The following is a 24,871-nucleotide window of genomic DNA, read 5'->3' as shown; positions in this document are numbered from 1 at the left end:
TGTATTCCTCTGTACCAATCGCGTCTAGATTTTCCGCGGTTAGTACCTTTTAGAGGACATTGGCGCCCCCTGCTGTTAGAGAGCAGCTTTGCAAGGACTTACCATTCTCCCCTAAGAATCGGGAATTTAGCCTCAAAGATCAATTCCGAAGTCCGGTATTTTGTCTCACCGGTCTCCTCTACCTTTGAGTGTTAACTGTCTAGATTGGTAGATGCCCGGGGCTTTCAGGTCCTCGTCTGTAAAACGGAATCAACGGTGCCCACTTCCCAGGTGGTTTGTGCATTAAACGAGGCAGTGGATAAAGTTCTTAACATTGCCTGGTATACAATTAGTGCCTGGTAAACAGCAATAACAGCAGTGGTGATGCTGAGGCTGCCTCAGGTTCTCCTCAGAGCTCCCCAAAGAAGGCAGCCCGGCTGCCACTCTCAGCGATGGTGAGAGCTGCTCTGACCCGATGTTCAGGACCGTTCAGATCTTCTCAGTCCTTTTGGTAGGAGGACACCAGGGACCAGGAGCCAGGTGCCCCAAGTCAGGAAGAGGAGAGGAAGAGGAAGGCCTGAACTGCGGCAAGGTGAGTGCCAGCAATTCTCAATGCTCAGGCCTGTGGGAGCCGAGGTTGCTAAAACTGTCTCTGAAAAACTGCCTTTCTGAAGGTTCCCTCTGAGAAGATGGAACCTCTGACTTCCCTTAGGCAGAGGTGTTCTGAGTTGACTTAGCAGGGAGTTCGGGCCTTCAGAGACTGCGTCTTCTGCTCTGGATCATGCCGTTTCCTGGCCTTCAGCTTCCCCAGCTCACAGGTTCCCTGTTACCAGTACCCCCAGCAGCGTTGGACTCACGGAGCTTTCCTCCCTCTTCACTTTGAAAGCGCGCTGTCCTGGGGCACCATCTGCGCTCGCTCGGGGATCCTGGCCCCGCCTCCCCGAAGCCCCGCCTCCCTGAAGCCCCGCCTCCCTGAAGCCCCGCCTCCCTGAAGCCCCGCCCCGGCCCCGCTCTCCCAGGGTGCTTTGCTGCAGCTCTGGCTCGGGGGACGCCGCTGGCCGCAGGGCCGCCGGGCCGCCGGGCCGCCGGACTCATTCCTCAGGGTCCCACACTGCCTACGACCCAGGGATGCAGCCGGCAGCAGCCCCGAGACGGTCAGAATCTGAGGTATTCCAGGTAACCTGGGCACTGCCCGCTGCTGACTCTGAGCCACCTTTTTATTTTCTGTCCCCTCAGCATTACGACTGTGTGACTCCGTAATTTCTGTCTTCTCACACGTTGCCACACACACAGACTTAGGTTTGGGCCTTGTGATTTTGTCCCGTTCTAGAGTTGCCAGGTACAAGGTATCTAGTTAAATTTAAGTTTCAGATAAATGAGGATTTTTTTTTCCACAATAGCTGCACCATTTTATTTATTTGTTTGTTTAAAAATATTTTTATTGAAGTATAGTCATTTTACAATGTTGTGTCAATTTCTGGTGTACAGCATAATACTTCAGTCATATAGGAACATACATATATTCATTTTCATATTCTTTTTCACTATGTTACTAGAAGATACTGAGTGTAGTTCCCTGTGCTATACAGTATAAGCTTGTGTATTTTATATATATTAGTTAGTATCTGCAAATCTCAAACTCTCAGTTTATCCCTTTCCACCGCCTTTCCCTGCTGGTAACCATAAGTTTGTTTTCTATGCCTGTGAGTCTGTTTCTGCTTTGAAGATAAGTTTGTGGTTTTTGTTTTTGTTTTTTTTGTTTTTGTTTTTGTTGTTTTTTTTTTTTTAGATTCCACATATGAGTGATATCATGTGGTATTTTTCTTTCTCTTTCTGGCTTACTTCACTTAGAATGACAGCCTCCAGGTCCATCCATGTTGCTGCAAATGGCATTTTCTTTTTTATGGCTGAGTAGTATTCCACTGTAGAAATATACCACAGCTTCTTTATCTAGTCGTCTGTTAATGGACATTTAGGTTGTTTCCTTGTCTTGGCTGTTGTAAATAGTGCTGCTATGAACACTGGGGTGCATGTATCTTTTTGAATTAAGGTTCCTTCTGGGTGTATGCTCAGGACAGGGATTGCTGGGTCATATTGGTAAGTCTATTTTTAGGTTTTTGAGGAATCCCTAATATGTTTGACATAATGGCTGCACCAAGCTACATTCCCACCAGCAGTGTAGGAGGGTTCCCTTTTCTCTACACCCTCTCCAGCGTTTATCATTTGTATACTTTTGAATGATGGCCATTGTAACTGGTGTGAGGTGATACCTCGCTGTAGTTTTGATTTGCATTTCTCTGATAATTAGTGATGTTGAGCATTTTTTCATGTGCCTATTGGCTGTTTGTATGTATTCACTGGAGAAATGCTTGTTTAGGTCTTTGGCACAATTTTGGATTAGGTTGTTTGTTTTTTTGTTAGTAAGTTGTATGAGCTGTTTATATATTCTGGAGATTAAGCCCTTGTCAGTCTTATCTTTTGCAAAAATTGTCTCCCATTCCATAAGTTGTCTTTTTGTGGATTTCTTTTTAAATTTAATTATGTCCCAAATATTGCATGGGACATGCTTATACTAAAAAGATTCCTTATTTATCTGAAAATGAAGTTTCACTGGATGTCTTATGTTTTTGCTTGTTCAGTGCAGTAACTCTATTGTGATCTGTCTTGTCGGGGCCTCCCTGTGCTGAAGAACTTTCTGTGGGGAGGTTCTTTACCTGACAGCAGACTCCACCACCCTTTAGATTAGGAACATCGTAATGATTTTTCTTCCTTACACTGGGAGCTCCTTGGAGGCAGGACTCCCACTCCCCTCCGCCCACTCCCATGCTTCAGATTCTCTGGGTAGGCCCTGTTTGTGTGCAGGTTCTCGAGCTAGGGCTGGATGGTTGGCACGCTGTGAATAGTTGGGGTGTGGGTCTCCCTTTCCTGAAGAGTTACCCATCAGGGCCCAAACCACCCATGTCCTGGTGCTGTCTGCCTGTGTGGGGACCACATTTCTTGAAAAGGCTAGAGGAGAAATTCTTATGATCACGGGCCTGGTGATATCTCCCAGGCTGGGGGATTTGCCCTGAGATGAGTGGGCTTACTCTGGGTGCTTCGTGCCATTTTGCAGGACACAGAGGTTCATTTGATGTTTTCCTGCAGCCTGTGGTCTAGGATAAAGGGCAGACCTGAACTCCCTTCTCCAGCTGATGGCCTTTCAGTTTCTGGCCTTGCATTTCATCTCAGAACAAGTGGAACAACTGCTGTGTCGTGTGCAAGAGGAGACATACTTTGAGCAGGGTTGGGCTCTTTGGCTCTCAGTCCAGTGCTCAGCACTGGCCGTCTCTCTCTGGAGAGTTGGGGAGGTGGGTGCAGAGGAGGATGGCCTGAGGTGGGAGGTTTGCCCATGCCCATAGCTCTGGCAGCAGCGACTGGTTGTTGATTCTCTTTTCAGCAGAGATGACAGAAAGTGTCAAAGCCAAATATTCACTGGAGGCAAAATCTGAACACTTCAGATGAGATTTAGTGACTCGGCTGGTTGTGGGCAACTTGGGCCTTTGAGAATCCCTGCAGGTTATACACTGATAGCTGAGCTAATCTTAGGAAGGTGGACAGGGGCATCTTCTGTGTTTATGTTTTGCAATTTCTCCCTTTCTCCATTCAGGAAAAATAACTTTTATCCTTGGGTTGTGAAGCTGAGGAGGCTTTTGGAAGCCTGTGATCAGTGAATGACAAATTAAGGTCTGAACACTAGTGACATAGAGCCTTGGGTTCAAACAACCCCATTCCCTTCTCCCTCCCTGTCCTTTGATGTCCACTCATTTCCAGAAACCTGTGCCAACGTGTAGATCACACCAGTGCTGGTTCTCCTAGAGGCACAGAGGTTACCCTGACTGTCCCCTGCCTCAGTGGGGCTCATCTGAAAGGGTGTCTCTTTTTTAAAAGCACTTTCCATTTTAGCTGGAGCTCTCCTTAGTTCCTCTCTTCATTATCATCGTTTTTGCTACATTTCAAATCCCTAAATGCCCCTTTGAGTCCTCTGCTGGGACTTGTCCAGTCCTCTGGCAGGGGGAGGGCTACTCCTGCCAGTTGGTATTTCTAAACTGCAGCCCCTTCCCTTGGGCTCTTTTCCACTTTCCTCGCCTCTTGCCCACATGGCAGCTCTTGGGGAGTGATTGATGGTGTTATCTCTCATTATGTTGCCAGAGGGGAGAAGGTGAAGAGGCTGAGTGAAAGAGAGGGGCCTGGCTCTGGGGGTGGTTGGGCTTGTCTCCCTGGAGGGCCTTTGCAATATCTTAAATTTCATGCACAGAACCTCTGTAGTCAATAAAGTAAGTTTTTAATTAAAAAGAAAGTTTAAGAAAGGACTGCCCCCCCACTGATGCTCTGGCCTAAGAATAGTTTATTCTTAAACAAGACATAAAAAGAATTTACCGTAACGTTGATTATATTAAAACAAAGAATTTCTGTTTATTAAACATGCTAAAGACAAGTACACTGGGAGAAGATATTTGCAGTACATATAACTTGCAAAAGATCAGTATCAAGATTATACATGCAGAATTCTTACAATTCAATAAAAAGAGAAAAAATGGAAGGGGGTAATAGCTCAGCGGTAGAGCACAAGCTTAGCATGCACAAAGTCCTGGATTCAGTCCCCAGTACCTCCATTAAAAAAAAAAAAAGGGAAAAAAGAGAGCGAGCAAACAATTCAAATAGGAAATGGATAAATGACATGAACAGGGGTTTCATGGAAAAAGAAATTTATATGGCTATGAAATGTCATGGAGAGGAATTCAGTCTCATGAGTTATCAAGGAAAAATAAATTAGGACAACATTGAGTTAACATTTATCTGTTTAATTGGCAAAAATTACAAAGTCCGTTAATATAGGGCATTGGAAAAAATGTAGACATTCATTCATTTATTCAGTGAAAACTCATCCAGCCCTACTTTTCACTAGGTATGCTTTTAGGTGCTCAGGACATAGCAGTGAACAAAAAGACAAAAATGCCAGTTCTTGTGGTGGCTTACATTATTCTGGGAGGAGATGGACAAGAAGCAATAAGTGTAATGATTAGCTGGTTATATAGTATGCTAGAAAGGGAGATATAGAAAAAGGTGAAGTCAGTTGAGAACGATGTTGGGGATAGTGGGATAAATTTCAATTTAAATGGAGTAAGTCAGGGTATACCTCATTGAGAAAGTAACATTTGAGAAAGATTTGAAAAGCATGAGGGAGTGAATTGCTGAATGTCTAGGGGAAAAGAATTCTAGGCAGAGGGGATAACCAGTGTAAGAGCCCTTAGGTAAGAGATCAACAGGATTACTTTTACCTTGTTGATGGAATGTAACTTAGTACAACCTCTTTGAAAAACAGTTTGACATTATTCTGTAAATTTGAACAGCTAAGTATATACCCAAGAGACACTCTTTTAGATGTGTGGAGGGAAAGTCTACAAGAATGTTCATAGCAGCAATGTTCACAGTAGCAAAAAAATTAGGTAACTCAAATGTCCACGCATGGGGTTTTAAATGATATTGTCAAGGTATAAGTTCCAGTTGTCTATTGCTGTAAAACAAATCATCCCCATACTTAGTGACTTAAAACAATGAGAATTGTTTTATTATCTTTCATGGTTTCTGTGGATCAGAAATTTGGACAGGTTGTAGAAAGAATGGCTTATCTCTCTTTCACAACATCTGGGGACTCAGCTGGGAAGACTTGAAGATAGAGGATGACTCAACAGCTGGGACCTAGGATTATCTGGAGATGTCAGGAGTTTACATGGTTTGTGGTTGATTCTGGCTGTTGGCTGGGATCTGAACTGGGCTGGTGGACAGTAAACCTACACGTGGCCTCTCCATGTGGGATAGTTTAGACTTTCTAACAACATGGTGGCTGAGTTCCAAGAGTGTGTACCCCTGAAGTGGAAGGCAGCAGTGCATGGACTTTTTATGATTTAACCTTGAAAATTACAGTGTTACTTCTGTCTCATCTATATTGATAGAGGCAGACACAAAGGTCCAAAAGGTCCACCTAGGTTCAAGGGGAAGGGACATGGACACCATCACTCAATGGGAAGAATATCAAAATAACATTGTAAGGAAAGCATGTGGGGATGTGAAATATTATTATGACTATCTTTGAAAATTACAGTTTACCACAGTCCACCCTCTGGCCACAACAGTTCACCATCCCCCTCCCGCCCTTTTTTTTTTTTTTTTTTTTTTTGCAGAATGTACTCATCTCCTTCCCCTAGACATCCAAGGCTTATCCCATTATGGCATCAGCTTGAAATCCAGAATCTCATCATTTAAATCAGGTTCAAATATGAATGAGGCTAGTTAAGTGTGGTCCTTAAGGATCAGTTTGAATATATTCTTTTTAATATGAAGAACTGTAAACAAAGAGATGTTTTCTGCTCCCCACATAGCCAACATATAATGGTAGGTTAGGCGTAAGCTCTACACTCTTTGGTTCGTAAAGAGGAAAATAAGAGGAATATAGCAGTCACTGGTCCACAGTAATTCTGAAATATATTTGAGCACATATTGCAAGTTTGTTCCATAATTAGGACTCAATTCTGTTCTCTGGGAATTGTTGTCTTTGTCTCTTGGGTCTCCCTTCTGGGATCTTGGGATTTTAATCTTACCTTCTGAGTCACTCTTCTTTTTACATGTAAAACAGTTCATGTTTTCAGCTGAGTTCCAGGCCTACTTTCTGCTTGTAAAAGTTTGGGTGTTAAAAGACCTCTTCACTTTGAAATGTCTGTCTCTCTCAATTGAAACTGGTATAATCTTTTAAAAGCCTTAAATAAACCCTTTGTGGTCTTTTATGTATCAGTTTATAATACACTCCACTAATCAAAAGCCATACCCACAATGATGTTTGAGAGAAGGTCTTCTCTACATTAGGCTCCCAATGAAGCTGCTGTGAAACAACCCTTTATAATGTTAAGAAGCTCTACTTTTAAATAAAAAGAATTATAAACTGACTATACTTCAATTTTAAAAATTAAAAAAATAAATAAAGATAATCTTCAAGACATGTCCTTCAAATCCTTATAAGGGTGGAAGCATTTTGGAATGATGGAGTAAGGACCTCTAAAAATTAATTTCTCTATAAAAGTAGCTAGAACATTGTGGGGAAATGCCATAATCAGTTTTTCAGAATTATGGAAATTAACAGAAGACTTTAACAATTAGAAGAGTGTTTATTTAAAGAAGCCATCTTGGTAAGAATAGCAAGCTTTGTAGTGTTTTAACTTGCTCTAGTCCCATTCACTCTCCCCAGCTCTGTGGTAGCCTGGAAACCAGCAGCCTTGAAACCATGGTACCTGTGAAAACCAGCAGCCTAGCAATCACTGAAGGGGGCAGAATGGGTTTGGAGTGCCCTGAGAAGCCCCATCTCCATGAACAGAGAATTGTTATTACTTGATCAATCTGGAAGTTTCCTGGAAATGTCCCATTTACAGGGCTTATTTTGGTTTGCCTGACTCAGTTCCCTCAGCAAGGAAAGCTCTGTCCCTTGGGTATTTATCAAAAACAATCAGGTGCAATTGTTTAACATTGAACTACTTGAAGCCACTTGGGGCAGTACCACTTGAGGCAAGAGGCTGACTAAAAATCTTGAAAGAAAAACCTGAGGAATGAGAGTGTGTAGAGGGCTCCATCCAAGATACTCAACAAACTCCAGGTAGGATAAATTCAAAGATATCTACACATGTCATAGTCAAACTATTGAAAGTCAAAGTCAAAGACTTATTAAAATAAGTAAGAGAAAAACAACTTATCATATACAAGTGTTCCTCAATAAGATTAACAGCTGACTTTACATCAGAAACCATGGAGGCTGGAAGGCAGTGTGATGATGCACCAAAGTACTGAAAGAGTATCAACCAAGAATTTTATATTTGGAAGGACAGCAAAACTGTCCTTCCAAAATGAAGGAGAAATTATGGCATTCTAAGAGAAACAAAAAATTTATGAAAAAATTACTAGGAGAACTTCCCTACAGAAAATACTGAAGGGAGTACTTCAGGCTAAAATAAAAGGATACACAGCAATAACTTGAATCTACATAAAGGAATAAAGAGCACTGTAAAGGTAACTATATAGGTAAATGTAAAAGGCAGTATAAATATATTTTTGTTTGCAACTCTTTCCTTTTCCTATCTTATTTAAAAGAAAATGCATAAAGCAATTATTATAAAATTGTGTTGATGGATTTACAATGTATAAAGATATAACTTCTATGACAATAAGAACACAAATGATGCAGGAAGTGGATAAAATTATATTACAGCAAAAATTTATAGAATTAAGATTAAGTTGGTATTAACCAAGTGAGATTGTTTTAGTTAAGATGTTAATTATAATCCTCAAGGCAACCATTAAGAAAATAACTATAAAAATTAAAGGAAACAACAGGGAATTAAAATGGTACACTAGAAGATATCTATTTGACATAAAGAAGGCAGTGATGCAGTAATAGAGGACCAAAAACATAAGACATATAGAAAACAAATAGCAAAATGGCAAGTGTAAATTCTATTTTAGTAGTAGTTTATGTTTAGTAGTTTAATACATTAAATGTAAATGTATTAAATACTTTTATCATAAGGCAGAGATTGGCAGATAGATAAAAAGCATGATCCAAATACTGTCTATAAGAAACAAACTTTGGATTCAATAACATAAATAAGTTGACAGTAAAAGTCTGAAAAAAGATATACCATGTAAACAGTAAGCAAAAGAAAGCTGGAATAGCTGTGCTGAAATAGGCTTTCAGACAAAAATTATTGTTAGAGATAAATAAAGGCGTTTTATAATGATAAAGGAATCAATCCAGCAAGAAGAAAAATTATAAATATATATGTACCTACATGAAGAAAAACTGAAAAAATTAAAGGGAGAAAGGTAACAATAATAGTTGGAGACTTTAATACTGTATTTTCAATAATGGATAGAACAATTGGGCAGAAGAGTGACAAGGAAAAAGAAGACTTGCACAAGATTACAAACCAGCTTGATCTAACACATCAGTAGAACACTTCACCTAATAAGAGCAGAATACACATCTTTCTCAAGGGCCCATGGGACAGACTGTAAAACAACCTAAAGATTAAAGGGACATTCTAGCTGTAAACACTTAAAAAATAATTAAGATCTCAAATCAGTAACATAACCTTACATCTAAAGAAACTAGGAAAAGAAGAGCAGTCTAAACCCAAAGCTAGCAGAAAGAAGGAAATAATAAATACTATAGTGGAAGTAAATGAAGTAGGGAGTAGAAGAACAACAGAGAAGATCAATGAAACCAAAAGTTGGTTGTTTGAAAAGATCAATAACTAAGGGAGATTAAGAACACTCAAGTTTCTAAAATCAGGAATGAAAGAGGAGACATCACTACTGACCTTACAGAAATAGAAAGAGTTAAAAGGAAATACTGTGAATGACTGTATGTCAACAAATTAGATAACTTGGATGAAATGGAAAATCTTAGAAGGGCACTAACTGCTGAAATTGACTCAAGAATGAATAGAAAATCTGAATAGACCTATAACGAGTAAAGAGATCGACTTAGTAGTTTAAAAACATCTCACAAAGAAGAACCCAGGCCCATATGGCTTAACTGGTGAACTGTACTACATATTTAAAAAAGAATTAATACCTCTACTTCACAAACTATTAAAAATAATGGAATAGAAAAGAATACCACCTAACTCAGACTATAAGGCCCGATTTAAAAATCAGACAAAGACATCACCAGAAAAACTACAGGCCAGTATCCTTTATGAATATAGATATCAATATCCTCAACAAAACACTAGCAAACCAAACCCAGAAACATATAAAAAGGGTTACATACCATGACCAAGTAGGATTTATCTCAGGAATTCAAGGTTGATTCAACATGTGAAAATTAATCACTGTAGTACACCATATTAACTGACAAAGGCTAAAGATCTCACGATCATCTTAATAAAAGCAGAAAAACATTTGACAAAATTGGATACCCTTTCATGCTGAAAAACTGATGACTAATGTGAAACTTAATAGTAAAAGACTGAAAGCATCCCCCTAAGATCAGGGGAAAACAATGCTATCCACTCTTTCCACTTCTATTTAATATGGTACTGGAGGCTCTAGCCGGAGCAGTTAGGCAAGAAAATGGTCCAAGGATTTGAATACGTATTTCTCCCAAGAATATATGCCAGTGGACACAAGCCACACGAAAGATGTTCAAAATCATTAGTCGTTAGGGAAATGTAAATCCAAGTACAATGAAACAGCATTTCATGCCCACTAGAATGGCTTTATAAAATGACAGACAAAGCAAGTGTTCGTGAGGATGTGCAGAAACTGGAACGCTCAAACATTTGTTAGCAGGACTGTAAAATGGTGCAGCCACTTTGGGAAACAGTTTGGCAGTTCCTCAAAAAGTTAAACATAGAGTTACCATATGACCAAGCAGTTCCATTCTGGGTGTATATCCAAGAAAACTGAAAATATGTGTCCACACAAAAACTTTTATGCGAATGTTCATAGTAGCACTATTCATAATAGCCCCAAAAGTGGGAACAACCCAAAAGCCCATCAGCTGACAAGTGGATGAGATATATCCACACAATGAAACATTATTTGACAATAAAACAAAATAAAGTACAGATACTGATACTGTTAGTATGCCCTTTTTTGTTGTTGTTTCAGAATTGGAAACCAAGGAACGAGAGGTTAAGTAAGCTTCCTGAGATCACACAGCTAATAAGTGGTGAAGCTGCATTCTCACCCAGGAGGAGGCTGTCAAGGCTGGAGCTGGTGGATGAGGACAAGAACGGTAGGAGATGGGGCTGGAGCCATGTGGAGGATCTGGGTCATGTCTAGCCTTGTAGGCCATGGAAAAGGAGTTTGAATTTTGTTCTATGTGCATGAGAAGCTATCAAAAAGATTTAAGAAGGAGAGTGCATGATTTAATGGACATGTAAAAAAGCCAGTGATAAACTTAGTTTTCTTAAAAAAATTATTTTCTTTTTATAAAACCTAAAATTGTTCATTTGGAAAACACAGAAAAGCATGAAGTTGAAAATAAAAATGACCTCTAATTCCACCCCTTGCAGACATTAGGTCATCACTGTCAACCTTGGAATATAGTTGCCTTGGCATATAGTTTTCTAATCATTGATATTTATATTTTAGCATTACTAGAATGATCATCCTATACATACTGTTCTGCCAACCAGAACTTAAGAAATATGTAGTGTCAAGTGATAGTTTTGTTCCAAGGTTTTGCAGGAAGAAACGGATATTGGTGGGGCTGGTGGCAGAAGCTGAGGAGTGGGGTGCGGAATGGAAAGAAGCCCATTGTGTTGCAGGGGGATCAGCCCAGCAGGAAAATAGGTCATATCTGGGGCATGCGGTTCAGCTTGTCACATTGGAAGGCTGCTTTTGAACCACATGTGAGCTCGCTGAAGACTCCAGTTTCTCTGAGTTCTCCAAGGGCCAGGCTAGAGCCAGCACCTCTTCTTCCCTGGCAGGCCTCAGCCACAAAAACCCAGCTATCTTGTGCAACTCATAAAATGGAGAGATTGTCCTTCTGTGCTGTTCCCTGTGTCTGCCTTGTCCTCATCTTCTTTCACTGGATCATAATTCTGGCAGGAGAAGATGGGTAGGTCCCATCACCCTGCCTCGCTTGTTCATCATTACAAGATATCAATTTGTATCAGGCACAGTAATAAGTACTTTTAAAATATGTATCATTTAAATTAATCCTACTTCCAGTCCTCTGAGACAAGTCATGTTAGCTCTTTCACTGGTGAGGAAAAAAACTCAAGGAAATAACAGAAACTTGAAAGTGGCAGAGCCAGTTGAACTTCGAGTATGGCAGAGCCCAAATTCCATGTGTTTAGCCATTTCTCCATATAGCTGACGTCCCCTCCAAATCCACTTATCATCACTCTGTTTTGTTGGTGGCAGAAGTTCACTCTCCATCTCACCCTAGGATTGGACTGGGCTGAGGTATGAGTACAGGTAATTGGTGAGGCCAATCAGCTCTGAAGCCTGGGGCATTTAAGACGTGCAAATAATGAGTAGGTACTTGAAGGGCAGTTAGGGAAATGCCAGAAACCCAGGCGGAAGAATTACCATTCAGATCCATCATGGAGAGGAAGCTGGTTTAGGGGAATCAGGACCACCTTCTGTTTAAAAATCAGGGATGGAAATCTGAATCCTTACACTCATCAGTTCCTCAGCCACAGCTGGAAGGAATCAGGTTGTAGCAACTTCCCCAAAGCCAAATGGGAAAATCCCCAGGATGCCGGGCCACCAGGCAGCGTTCCTTGGGAAGCTGACCCTGCTCCATTCATGGAAAAGTACAGGCAGTGCTGGTGCCCTGCAAGCCTTCAGGCAAATGCCTGGCTGCCCTCTGGACTCACAGCTGCAAGCTCTGACTGGTTTGTCTTTGGTCCAGGGCTGGAGGAAAATAGTTTCCCAAAAAAGTAGTTTAAAAAATGTGGAAAATATCCACGGCCCAAGTGTCTGCACAGAGTGGGGGCGGGAAGTCTTCTAGACGGGCTTGCAGAGAAGATTCTGTGGTCCTGCTGCGAAGAGGCAGGAAGGAATGTGAAACCCTATCACCCAGAGGAGGAGAAATGCACAGTTTGCCTTTCACTTTCTGCCTGATCTAGAAAGGGGCCAGGGATGTGAATCACTCCTAAGAAGCTGCCTCAGAGCAGTGGTTCAGTGAGTGGGCGAGGCAGGACACCTGGCCTGTGGGGTATCAGCCAGGTGCTCGTGTGTCTATTTCCTCGGGGATGCTGGGGTTGCGAAGCCTCCTAGTTCTAACCTAACTCTCTTATCTCTTTCACACTTCCTACCTTGTATAGTGATTCACAGTTTTATATGTGATCTCATTTGACACTTACAGCAAATGAGGAAGTGAGGTGTAGATACAGATATTACTGGACATACTGTCCAAAAGAAGAGACCAAGGTTCAGGGAGGTTTCTACCTGGGGCCACGTAGACCTCAGTCTTCTGTGAATCCAGTGTCCTCACACTAGACCACAGCATGCCTCACAGCCTTATGCCTTCCGTGCTCCGTGGGTCCCTGCTGTCGTTATCTCAGAAGCAAGAAGTGCTGGGGAGTGAGTGCTTGGGAGTCGGGAGGCTGACCTCCAGCAACACTGTGCCTGGCCTATAGTTGGCTTGCTGATTGTGTGAAAGAAAGCATGTGTGCTCTTGGGCAGGTCCGTTCACCCCTCGGTACCTCCATTGCTTCATCTGCACAACGTAAGTGAGGAGTTGGATAAAGTCTGAGTCTAAGTCCCTTCCCATTCTGATGTTTTGAGGTGCTTTCTCTGCTTTCTGATCAAACACAAACTTCCTAGGCCCTGCCAGTGAAGCCATCACCTTCTTCCCAGTCCACTCAGCCATGGTTCCCAGGACAGACTCTCTGCCATGACCTTCCTGATCCCCACCTTGCCCCGGTGAAGTGGGCCGAGCACAGAGCCTGGAAGCCCAAGGCCTGCTTTTGTCTCTGCATCTCAACACAGAGCCCAGGTTGCGTTGCCTAAGCCAGATGCTTTGCAAGCATTTTTGACCCCTGGCATGGCTCAGCCCTGAGAGGGCAGAGTGAGGCTACAGTTTGGGTAAGAGAGTGAAAGGTGTGGGAGAAAGTCATGTATATAGGAAATCCAGTGTCTTAGTTTTGAGGGTGGGGTGTAAGGCATTTGGCTGAGGATCAGGGTGAGGGGCTGAGGTTTTTGACCAGGACAAGGGGAAATGCTGTGACTCCATTACCCTGAGTCAGATGTCTTCTGGATCTAGATTGAATGTTAGGGTGGTATATTTCCTTTTCATGGTCTTAGATGGCTGGTGCCACCTGGCTACATCACCATCCTCTATGTGGCTCTTCATCTCACTCAACTGCTGCCTGACCAGGGCAAGCTTACTGCTTTGTTTCTGGGCTTCACTCTTGGCTGCGTCCAGTTGAGACTGAGATTCTAATAGAAGTTGCCTCAACCCCGCCACCTCCTGGGCGTAGCTCTGGCACTCGGCGCTGGCGGCCGCCATGTGCTTCTCCAGCTCGGCCTCTAGGTGTGAGGTGCGCTCCTTCACCTGATCTGAACTTTCGAGTTCTCCTTTCAGCTTCTCGACAATCTCTTCAAGATGTTTCACTGTGACCCGTGACTTCTGGAGCTCCTCCTCCGTGGCGCTCACCCGGGCCTTCCACACCTGCTCCTTCTCCTCCACGCTCTTCTGCAGGTCCTTGAGCATGCCCTCCATCTCGGCCAGGATGGTGCGGTACTGGTCACACTCGGCCTGTAGGCTGTTCTGCGTCTCCTCCGCCTCCCTGAGCTTGGAGGCCAGGTCCAAGGGCTCTGGGTTCGCTGGCGGCGGTTTCAGCAGCTCAGGGCCTTTCTCTTTGAGCTCCTGCAGCCATTCGGCTTTTCTAGTCCTTGGCTCTCCTTTATTTCTCCAAACCCACGCCATGTGCGTGGCTCAGCGTTCCGCGGCTGCGCTAGCGGCGGCGGCCCCGCGCACGGTATACGCCTTCTCTGCGCGCCCCGCCGGTGAGCCTGGGCTCCCTGCTGGGCAAGGTGCTGCTCATTGAGAATGTGGCGTCGCTCTGAGGCACGACGGTCCGGGACTACACCCAGCTGAATGAGCTGCAGCGGCGCCTCGGGCCCCGGGGCCTGGTCGTGCTGGGCTTCCCGTGCAACCAGTTTGGGTATCAGGAGAACGCGAAGAACAAGGAGATCCTGAACTGCCTCAAGTATGTCCGACCAGGAGGCGGGTTCGAGCCCAACTTCATGCTCTTTGAGAAATGTGACGTGAACGGCTCAAAGGCGCATCAGCTCTTCGCCTTTCTTCGTGAGGCCCTGCCCACTCCCAGTGACGACGCCACTGTCCTCATGACCGACCCCAAGTTCATCACCTGGTCTCCAGTATGCCGCAACGATGTCTCCTGGAACTTCGAGAAGTTCCTGGTGGGCCCAGATGGTGTGCCTGTGCGCAGGTACAGCCGCCGCTTTCTGACCATCGACATTGAGCCTGACATCGAAGCCCTGCTGTCCCAGGGGCCCAGCTCTACCTAAGATGCCCCTCCTATCCCTGCCGCTTGGCAATCACAGCACTGCCCTCTGGGGATTTTACCCATGAAGGTGTTTCCTCTAAACCTGCATGGAGGGAACGCCTGATGTCCATGATGTCCTGATGGTATGGGGCACAAAAAAGCAGGTGAGAGGCTCCAACAAATGTCAAGGAGCTGAGTTCCTTGAAGCCCCTGGGATGCTCAAGAGCCTTGGAGGACTTATTTTTCACACCCCGTGAGTGGCTAGGCTCATGTCTGGAGGTTCTGTTGACAAGACTCAAGCTGGTCCAGGACGCTGGTGGTATAGGGAGAGCATGTAGAAGCTACTTGGGAATGGGAGGACTGGCATGAGGATGAGGGTGGGGCTGCGTTTCTGTCTGGGCTGGAATGCCTGCTTCTGTGGGTGCGCAGATGGCAGAGAGGGTGGAGGGTAGCAGTGTGGCTCCAGTCTTCCCCAGCCCAGCCACCATGTTTGAAATCCAGTTTATTGAATTTACAGTAAAGGTTTTATGGGGCTTTCCTGGAAGCGTCTCATTATGGAAACTCTTGTGCTGGCAGTTTGGTGGCTGGTGTCTGGTTTGCCTGGGAGAGGTTGAGTCAGGCCCTGCCTTGATGGAAAGTTCCTCTGCCTGGGTCACTGGAGAGGAGCAGGCTGGGGGCCTGAGTGGGCCTGCCAGGTTCTTGGAGAAGACGGCTATCCTGCAGCTTGGTCCTGAATGGGCCCCCACTTGTTTCCTATCTTCCCGTCTTCTGTGGGTTCCAAACATCTTCTCAGGGGAAGCTGGGGTGAAGTCACCCATTATTAAAACTGTTATTGTTTTCTACATGTTTGAAAAGCCCAAGGTATTGGTCCATTGAGCAAAAATAAGCCAGCTCCACAAAAATGGATTTGCTGATTATAAACAGCAGGAACACACACACACACACAGACACAGACACACACACACACACACACACGGCTACATCTGGACTGAGAGAGTCCTTCGCCCTGGATTGAAGCGCCACCAGTTGCCCCTTACTAGCTCCTTTGTCTGGCTCTTCCACCATCCTCTTGGACTCCCATTCCTCACCACTAGGCTCCCATTCCCACCCTGGGACCCCTGATTTCAGGGGGAGATGAGCAGGGGATTGGGCTCTAGGATCTTTGAAAAGGCCTAGAAGCCCAGTTTGTGAGTGTGGGTGGCTCTGTCCCACCAAGGCCCTGACATGGAGACTGATTCACAAGCCACCAGCCTTCCTTTGGCTGTTCATGAGACAGTTAGGTCCTGCAGCTCTGGGTCACTAGTCCTTTCCCATGTGCCTTTTGTTTTAGCATTGATGTTCCTGGTGTTCTGTTCTTTAAAATGCAGGGACATTCATAAAACAGAACACACTGTCTGGTATTTGGATGACTATTGTGAAAATCAGGTTGTTCAGGTTTCTCTGGGTACAGATGTGTTTCCCTTTCTACAAGGGTGTCAAGGGAGCAAATGTGGTCCCTCTGCAGCACTAGAGGACAGCCACCTTTCTGATGGTCCCAGATGTCCAAGCACGGTCTATGCTGCCCACCAGCAGAGAAGCCAGCTGTGGTCTTCATGACTGCTCTGAAGGGTGGTTGGCCTGGACAACTTCTGTGCTTCCTAACCTGAGGTTCTGGGGGAAGCCAGTTGGAGTGGACAAGGATCAGCTTTGGAGTTCAAGTCCCAAGTCTCATACACACTTGATTTAATTCTCTGCGAAAAAAGAAGATAATAGTATCAAGGCTGCTGTGAAGAAGAAATGAAACAATGTACGGAGAGTACCTGGAACTCGGATGGTGGCTTACTGTCATCCCGTCCTCTTCATTTCAAGTCAATTGTGTGCTTACGGCTCGGGCTCCACACTATAAACAATCCTGTATTTTAAAATAAACAACTCCTTTGCTTCATTTGATACATGATATATACACACATGAGTGTTTGCATCTTGTTTTGATTTCTCCCCACTGTCTGTGTTTCCGACGTGTTTGTCTGGGTGAGTGTGTCTGTTATAGACGGCAGAGCCCCACGGGACTCCAAGCCACACCGGGCATAGTTACCTGCCTCGTGATGATGATGATGATGCTAATGACACCTGTCTTGCATTTATGATTGCATTTGACTTTCACGGTAACCCTGGGAGGTAGGAAGGTGAATGGCCAGAACTGATGAGAGACTGTCTGGGGACACACAGCTCGGGTAGTAACAGGACCTGGCCCAGAACACAGGCCCAGCTGTGGACTGAGTGCTGAAGACTCTCAGGATGGCCCTCTCCTCGCCTCCCTCCAAACTGTCCCTAGACATTCTTTTCTTAATGTGCTCCTGACTCTCCTTTTCCTAGACTTGGCTTAAATCCCAGTAACCAAATTAGATGGCTCATATTCCATGTGGGCTCTCAGCAGCATAATCTAAAAGACAAGGAAGCCTTTTCCTTGGACCCTCCAGGCCTGGGTGTCTGGGTAGTTGAGGGCTCAGTTGCCTGCACCCAAAGGCCCTGAGGAGGCAGAGCAGTGGGCCCCGTGGCCAGAACAGTGCAGAGGGACGTGGCCATTTGTCCAGGGATCTGCAGGCTAACTGTTTTAGACAGTGATACTCAACCAGTCAGTCTTCTTTTCTCCCTAAATTAATGAATGTGTTCGTTCATTCATGCCTCTGGCCCGCCTGGCATGTTCCACTCAGTGCCCTGTCACACAGGGGAAAGGTGAGATCCTCCCTGGCCTTGAGGGTTTTGCAGTCTGTTGATGAGTCAACTGGACCATGGAAATATTCACATGGAAGCATCAGAGAATAATCTAAAGAACAATATACCTGGCAAATCCAGGCTCAAATCCTGGCTCAGTGTGGGAAGCAGGGATTCAGCTGAGAAGCTACAGTGGAGTCCCAGGTGTGAAGTACAGAGGACCTGGCCTCGGGCCACCTGTGGAGGGAAAGGCTGGTGAGTATGAACAGACACAAAGCTTTCAGTTGTGCACCAGGCCGGCCCCTGATCCATCAGGGCATCTGCCCTAAGTGCAACTAACCCATGGGCCCACCCAGTGACTTGGTTGTTTGAAACGTTGAGCTAGGCCAAGTGAGATTGCTCTCTAACTGTTCTGAACCAGAAAACACAGAGAGTGAGATCACCATGGGAGCTGAAGCTCACGGCACGGGAGGGGAGTGCAGCCGGTGGGGGGACACCTGTGAACCAGCCCTGGAGAGGAGCATGTGCTCTGCTGAGCAGGCGCTGTGAGGTGAGGAAAAGCTATGGAGAGTTTGGGGAATCAGAGTGCCACCCACTCAGCAGTGAGAAACGAGAAGAGGTCCCAGAAGGAAGTCAAATCGCATAAAGTTAATGGAAGATGTACAGACTCTGCTGTTGAGGGCCCAGGGCTGCTGCAGATCCAGAACCAACCTCCAGGTGCTGTGTTTGCCCCGATGCCAGCCTGTGTGGCTTCCCTGGGTCCCTGGACACTGCCAAGAAGCCCCCATGACCAGAGGAAGCATTGGTCAGTCTTGGGTACATGCAAACAAAAGCTGTTACTAGCCTAACTGACTTCCTAGAGACCTGGAGAATGAGGATTGGTGGAATGGTGGTGTGCACATGCACACACATACATCTATGTGTACCTGCGTGTATCTTACTTTAGATGGATTTGCAGGCTTGGTTGCGATATGGAAGTTCTGTGAGTGTGGAGCGGCAGGGCTGTGGGCTGATCAACCAGGGAAGCAGAGCCTCCTATCCTGGGTAGTCCAGTTGAAAGAACTCATGGGTCATGGCAGTATAAACTGCTAATTTTAGTTTTCTTCAGGATGTAGATGTCATTTAAACTCAAACTATTTCCCAACGCTTGTGCCCATAAAAATGATTTATTGGAGAATACTAATGCTGTTCTCTGTGTCCGACGTGGGCAGCGTGATTCTGTCCCAGAGCAGAGGACATGTGGCCAGAAGGGCAGCAACTCAGTGCTGTCCCCAGAGGACATCTCTAGCCAATATTTATCTTGTCCGCCCTGAGACCCTCCACTGTGGCCAGCTCTTCCTCATTGTAATTCTTCAAATGCCTTTAACATGTGTCATCTCTACATAGCCTTTTGGTACCCATCACTTAGAATTTGTTTATTGCCCTTAAAGGTTTGTGTTTGTGTTGGAGGTTTATTGTTGCCTTTGCTTCCTTGAAGCCTGGATCCAGGGTCAGGAGTCCTTGCCTTGGCATCTTTGTGCTGTGCGACCTTTGGCAAGCCAGGAACATCTCTGAACTGGAAAGTGGGAACAGCAGTCTCCCACCAGGCTATCTTAAAGGGACAGGGATCAAATGCCAATGTTTGAGAAACCTTTAAAAACCCTGATTTATGGTGTTAAGTGAGGAATTGATATTATTTTCTTCTTGCAAGGACTATGCTTTATTGTTTTTAATGGCTCTCTCACACCCCAACTCTAGCAAAATTAGCACACTGATGAGCAGATAGGAGGAACTCAGTAAATAATTGTTGAATGTGATCATCGTTGTTTTCATCTTCACAGATTCCCTATTATCCCTATCTGATTCTGCACAGAGAACTCACCCTCCCTGCATGCTGACACAGAAGCATGGACATACACATGACCATGGGAAGGCATCAGAAAGCTACATAACTTTCCAGCAGAAAATAAACATCAGCTACACATAAAGGTTAAGTGCAGTTGAGACATTAGAAAAAGCGATGAGTAAATAACTGAGGTGAGAAAGTAGCTTGTGGAAACAGCTGTAAGATACTGATTGAGGCAGGGTGGAGCAGGGGAAACTGCTCTTAAGTGATTAATCTAAGAAGACCTTCCAGAGGAAGTAGGTTTTCAGGAGCAAGTAGACTGGAGGAAGGGCTGGGTTCAGTGAAGAGGTGGCCAGGGAACATTCCAGGTACAGGAGTGTCACTTCTGTGGCTGAGCTGCTGAGATAGCCTCACAGTGGATCAGTCCTTTCGACAGCTTGGTGTGGCTAGAGGTGTGTGTGCATGTGCCTGTGCGTGTGTGTGTGTATGGTAGCATAGGAGGAGGGCAAGGGACAGACAGTGAGGGTGGGAGAAAGGAAAGGAGGAGGCGGATGAGATGAAGAATATAGGAGGTTGATAAGCTGTAGGTGTAAGATGTTTCAGAGGAACCCCGTAAAGAGATTTCTTTATACTATATCCAATAAAGATGTCCCAGCTCATGTGTTTGAATTCAGGACTTGGACTTGGAGCCAGACTAAAATCAAGGGAAGGGATAAAGTTAGGGGTGAAGGCAGAGTAAAGAACTCAGGTCCTGAGATCCACAGGGTAATGTGCAGACCTAACCAGAATTTACTGAGACTTGGCTGGTTGGCCTGGCCCCTTTCCTTTGAAGGTTTATGGTTGGAACTGGGCTTTCGTTTACTTGCTGCTCATGGTGGAGAACCATTGTTGAAACCCCCAAGTTCCCATGTGGTCTAGGCTTCGGGAGGGAGCGATCTGGTATGACTTCTGAATGTGCACGTCCCCTTGAAGTGAGGAGGAGGACAGGGCTTCCCTCTGCCCAGGCCAACAATCAGACATGATCTCATCACGGCCACTCCCTGGAGGGAGGTGGAAGGCACAGGACTATTTCATCCCCCTTCTGGATGGAGAAACCAAGGCCCTGAGCAGTGAGAGGAGCCTCATAAAGATGAGGTAGTGAGCGAGCCACAGAGCTGAGGGGAAATTGGGCTTCGGCTCAGACTGGCTGCCGTCCAGCACAGTTAATGGGTGTGGGTGTGCCTGTTCCTCTCCCGTCCTCCTAAATCTTCAGCAAGGACATCGGAGATGATGTAGTTTAAAAACAGACCCTGTTTCCTGAGAAAGAATGCGTGGCATTGGGAGAATTATGTAATCTTTATAAATCCAATGTCCTTATCTGTAAACAGGGAATAATGATAATTCCTACCTCATACCACAGTTGTGATGGGTCATTGAGGTCAGTAATGTGTCTAAATCTCAGGATCCAATTTCTGACCCCTCGCTGGACATGTGAGCCACCTGACCACAATGCCCACTTGGTGGAGATTGTGTCCACCTGCCCTGAGCCTACTCTCGGGCACCCAGTTCAGTGGTGGGAGCCATAAGCCAGTCAGCTTGGACAGCAGCTAACCTAATGTGGGTCTGTATCCTGTTAGATTTACTTTCCTGGTTATGTTGTCACAGTGAGGGAGGGAGCTAGCTTTGAGTGCCTGCTATGTGCTGGGCAATTTTCTAGGTGCTCTACAGAAATGATTTTATTGAATTCTTATCACAGTCCTGTGAGGGGTATTATTAAACCAAGGGTTTGCATCCCTCAATTTTTTTACCTGGGCAGTCCTGGATGCTGAGTCGTAGAAGGAAAGGAAAGACTGATATTTTCAGAATCCAAACTGAAAAGGCCGTAGAGCTGAGTGTCTGTAAGACCACAATCCTCCCAGCTCCATATACTCCTCAACTCACTGCAAAAGTCGTAGTCGTGGCACCCATTGGAGGATGTTGGCCACCCCCTTCTGGAGTTCTTTTCTGGTCCTTCCACTTTAGTCTTTCCTCTTAGTCCCTCAGTGGGCAGCTCGTCTTCTGCCTGCCCCGTACAAATTAGCTTTCCCAAAGGGCGTCCTGCGCTTTTTTTCTCTCTCCATGTTGACTGCTAACCTTAAGAGACATTTTCCTTTCTAGTGCCATAGATTGTTCTGAACCCCCCAGTTAGTTCCCAGAGCTCCAGACTAAACATTCAACTAACAGTTACCTCCTAGAATTTCCTCTTGTTGTCCTGCAGGAACATCTGATTCTACATGCTCGGAATTGAACTCACCACTCCTTCTCTTAGTTTCTGGTTTGATGGATGACTGCCATCAGGCCAGCCTCCCAAGCCTGGGGCTGGGAATTAGTCTGGACTCCTCTGTTTCCTTTCCCCCCACACTCAACCTGTCACCCAGGTGTATAGACCCTTTTGCCTTCACATTTCTTCCTCTTTGCCATCTTGATCCTTAATTTAGACCCTCTTTTTTTTTTTTTTTTTTTTTTTTGCTTGCAGTTCAGCTTCTGCTCCCTTGGCCAGAGAAATCCTTTTAAGTCTGTAAAACTGATTTATGCCTCTGGCTTCTGTCTCCTTCAGGATGACGGCCAAACCCTCTATGATCTGACCCGGTTTACCTCTCTCCAGCTTCCTCTCTGGCCATGCTCCCGCCTTCTCTCTTTCTCCCAGGTGGGACAGGAACACTTCCCGTTTGTGCTATTCTGTCTAGAAGACCTGTCTCCCACTTACCTGTCTGGCAAACGTCTCAGCTCCAGGGCCATCTCTTTTGGGAAGACCCTCCTGACCCACCACTTCTGCCCCTGTATGCCCACGGTCCCAGACATACATCCACCACGACTCGTGGGACTTCTTCAACCAAGTTGAAACCTTCCTGAGAGAGCGACCATGGCTTACTCACACGCCTCCCTAGTGTCCATCGTGGTGTTTAGCACGGAGTGGGAAATTAGCCAATATTTGTTGAATGAGTGACTTAACGGGACCTTGAAATCCATGCTGCGCTACGCAGACGTAAGGGGCGGCGAGCGCTTGTTCCTGCCGCTAGAGGGCACCCTCGCCGTGTGCTTCACTGGAGGCTGAGCGAATAGGGCTCCGGCTCAGACCTCGTCACACTGGGAGCTGCACTCCGCACCGGACTGAGTGCGCTGGGCTGTTCCCTTACCAGGCTTCTGTCCTTCATCTGTCTCATTACCTTTCCCTCTCCTTATGCTCCCGCTGGACGTACACAGCCTCCCACTGTGGCAAATCCAGACCTTTCCTCACTTCCTTTAGCAAGAGCCAGAAAATCTTAACTTGAGCTAAGACACTAATTAATAACAAGTTTCAAGGATATCATCTTCCTAGTGACACAATTGCATCTTAAGAACTGCTCTTAATGCCTAGAGTAACATGTTACGTGTGCAGGTGGTGGGCGTATTTTGGTGGGAGGGGTGGGGCTGCCCTCAGAGCCTCTCACATCACACCACACGGCGGTGGCCTGCCTGTGAGGGCTCAGCCCCGGCTGGCCTGGTAAGGTGCACATCTGTCAGCAGGCCGCTTGCATCACACCTTATGTACAGCTTGTGTCAGCCACCTCTGGAAGTGTGCCCAGTTTTGAACTGGGCTGTACTTTTGTAGAAAATGTTGTAAAAGTATGCGTTCTTTGGCCTCATTAATAAGGTTTCCTGTTCATAGAAAGTTCCGTAGTGCTCTGTGTTGTGAAACAACACTTGAATTATTGTGTTCAGTTATGAGCAGCTCTTTTGAAAGACAATAGGAATTATCCAAGGATAATAACAAAAGGAGGTGACCAGAATGGTGGAGGTTCTGGGAACCGTGCCATTGGAGGGTCACATGAAGAAATGAGGGGTGTGTAGACCGGAGAGGAAGAGATGTAGGGGAAGCGTGAGAGCTTCCTGTCACGTGGGTGCTTCTGCTTCCACCAACATTTACTAGAAGAATAAAAAAAATATGTTTTCAATATCAAGGAAGGTCCTGGGCCTTGTTTTGTACTGCAGAATCTGGGGAGTAGGGTAAGGGAGAAAACAAGAGAAAATTTAAAAAGCTAGAGAGACTCAGATTATCCGCAATAGCAGTAGAATCCGAGAGCAAGTGGAGGTGGGGTCCTGTGGAAGGACATTGCAGTCTGCTTGTAGGCTTGATTGGGAATGGTTAAAAGAGGAAGAGTTTTGGGGATCTCTGCATTGAGTAGGGGATCAAAAGAGAAATATGGGGAAAGAGGATTGTGAGGAGTTGTCTCTGGTTTATTATTTGATTGCCTTTTAATAATCTTTGAGAAATCCCAGGACATTTTTGAATTGCACCTTCACCTTTTCTTGGTTGTTGGACTATTTAACCTGAATGAGATGTTACTGAGACAAGAGCACGAGAACTCTGGGATCATGTGAGTTCAATGAGGAAGCATTTTCTAATAACCAGTCAAGAATAGGACAGGCCCCCTCATGCGGTGGTGAGCCCCACTGGATTTGGATGGGCAGTGGTCAGGGGTGCTGTGCAGAGCTGCTCTGTCCTGGTGGAAGTTTGTAGTGGCTTCAAGGATTCTTTTCAATTCTGAGTCTAGAACTTCACGCAAATGACATTGCTGGGCAAGTTGCCCACCTTCTTACCTGTCCTCCCACAGTGTGACGTGGAGTTCATGAAGCGATGGGAGCATACAAGGATGTGATGAGCCTCCAGCCTATGCTGGACGGTTCTTTCTTGGCAGCTGATTTAGCTCTAGGAGACCCTGGTTCCCAAATACACCATCGAGGAGCCATCCTGTATTAACGTGCACACAGTCAGAACAGTTAATAAAAATGCCAGTGGCCAGTGCCGCAAATATCTGCTGCAGACGGTCTGTGTCCAGGTCCAGGCTGGGGGCTGGGGTACAAGATCACGGAGGCGCAGTCCTGTTCTGGAGGAGTTCATCTTCTCTGGGGGAGAGTCACATCAGTCAGTGGCCTCTCCAGTATTCCAGGCATGGGTAGAAGTATGCAGGAGGAGGGGTGATGGGAGATGAGGGAAAGCTTTACTAAGGGAGGTCATTCTGGTGCAAGTTTTAAAGGGTGAATAAGGGTTTGCCAAGTGAGCAAGGGGAGACATTCCAGGCAGACAAAACCCCATGGGCCAAAAGAGCAGATACATGAGGCCACATGATATGTTAGGGGAATTGGGGCAAGGGAGATGGTGGCATGGCCGGAGCCTGAATGTCTAGTTATGAAGTTTGTGATATGAGACCTCAGAGTTAGGAAGGTATTTCTCTTCCACACGGAGGACAAAGCTTTAGCTTTATTCTACAGGGACTGTGGGTCCCAGAAGCATTTAAATCCTATCACTTTTTTG

General features: G+C 45.5%; 1 protein-coding gene and 1 pseudogene across 1 annotated transcript in view; both read left to right on the top strand.

Moving 5' to 3' along the window:
- The first annotated feature begins 454 nt into the window (after positions 1-454).
- LOC140698319 (uncharacterized) overlaps positions 455-24,871 on the top strand; it is a 198,700-nt gene continuing 174,283 nt past the window's right edge. Inside the window, exons 1-3 of the mRNA XM_072968307.1 lie at positions 455-571; positions 958-1,155; positions 10,678-10,804. Of these exons, the coding sequence (XP_072824408.1) occupies positions 455-571; positions 958-1,155; positions 10,678-10,804 (442 nt within the window). The remainder of the gene's footprint in view (positions 572-957; positions 1,156-10,677; positions 10,805-24,871) is intronic.
- On the top strand, positions 14,119-15,187 carry LOC102540664 (glutathione peroxidase 1 pseudogene; annotated as a pseudogene).

This window comes from Vicugna pacos, chromosome 9 (assembly GCF_048564905.1).
Source record: "Vicugna pacos chromosome 9, VicPac4, whole genome shotgun sequence".
Classification (NCBI taxonomy): domain Eukaryota; kingdom Metazoa; phylum Chordata; class Mammalia; order Artiodactyla; family Camelidae; genus Vicugna; species Vicugna pacos.
Note: the sequence above shows the minus strand (reverse complement) of the source record. Positions and strands in the feature narration are given on the sequence as shown.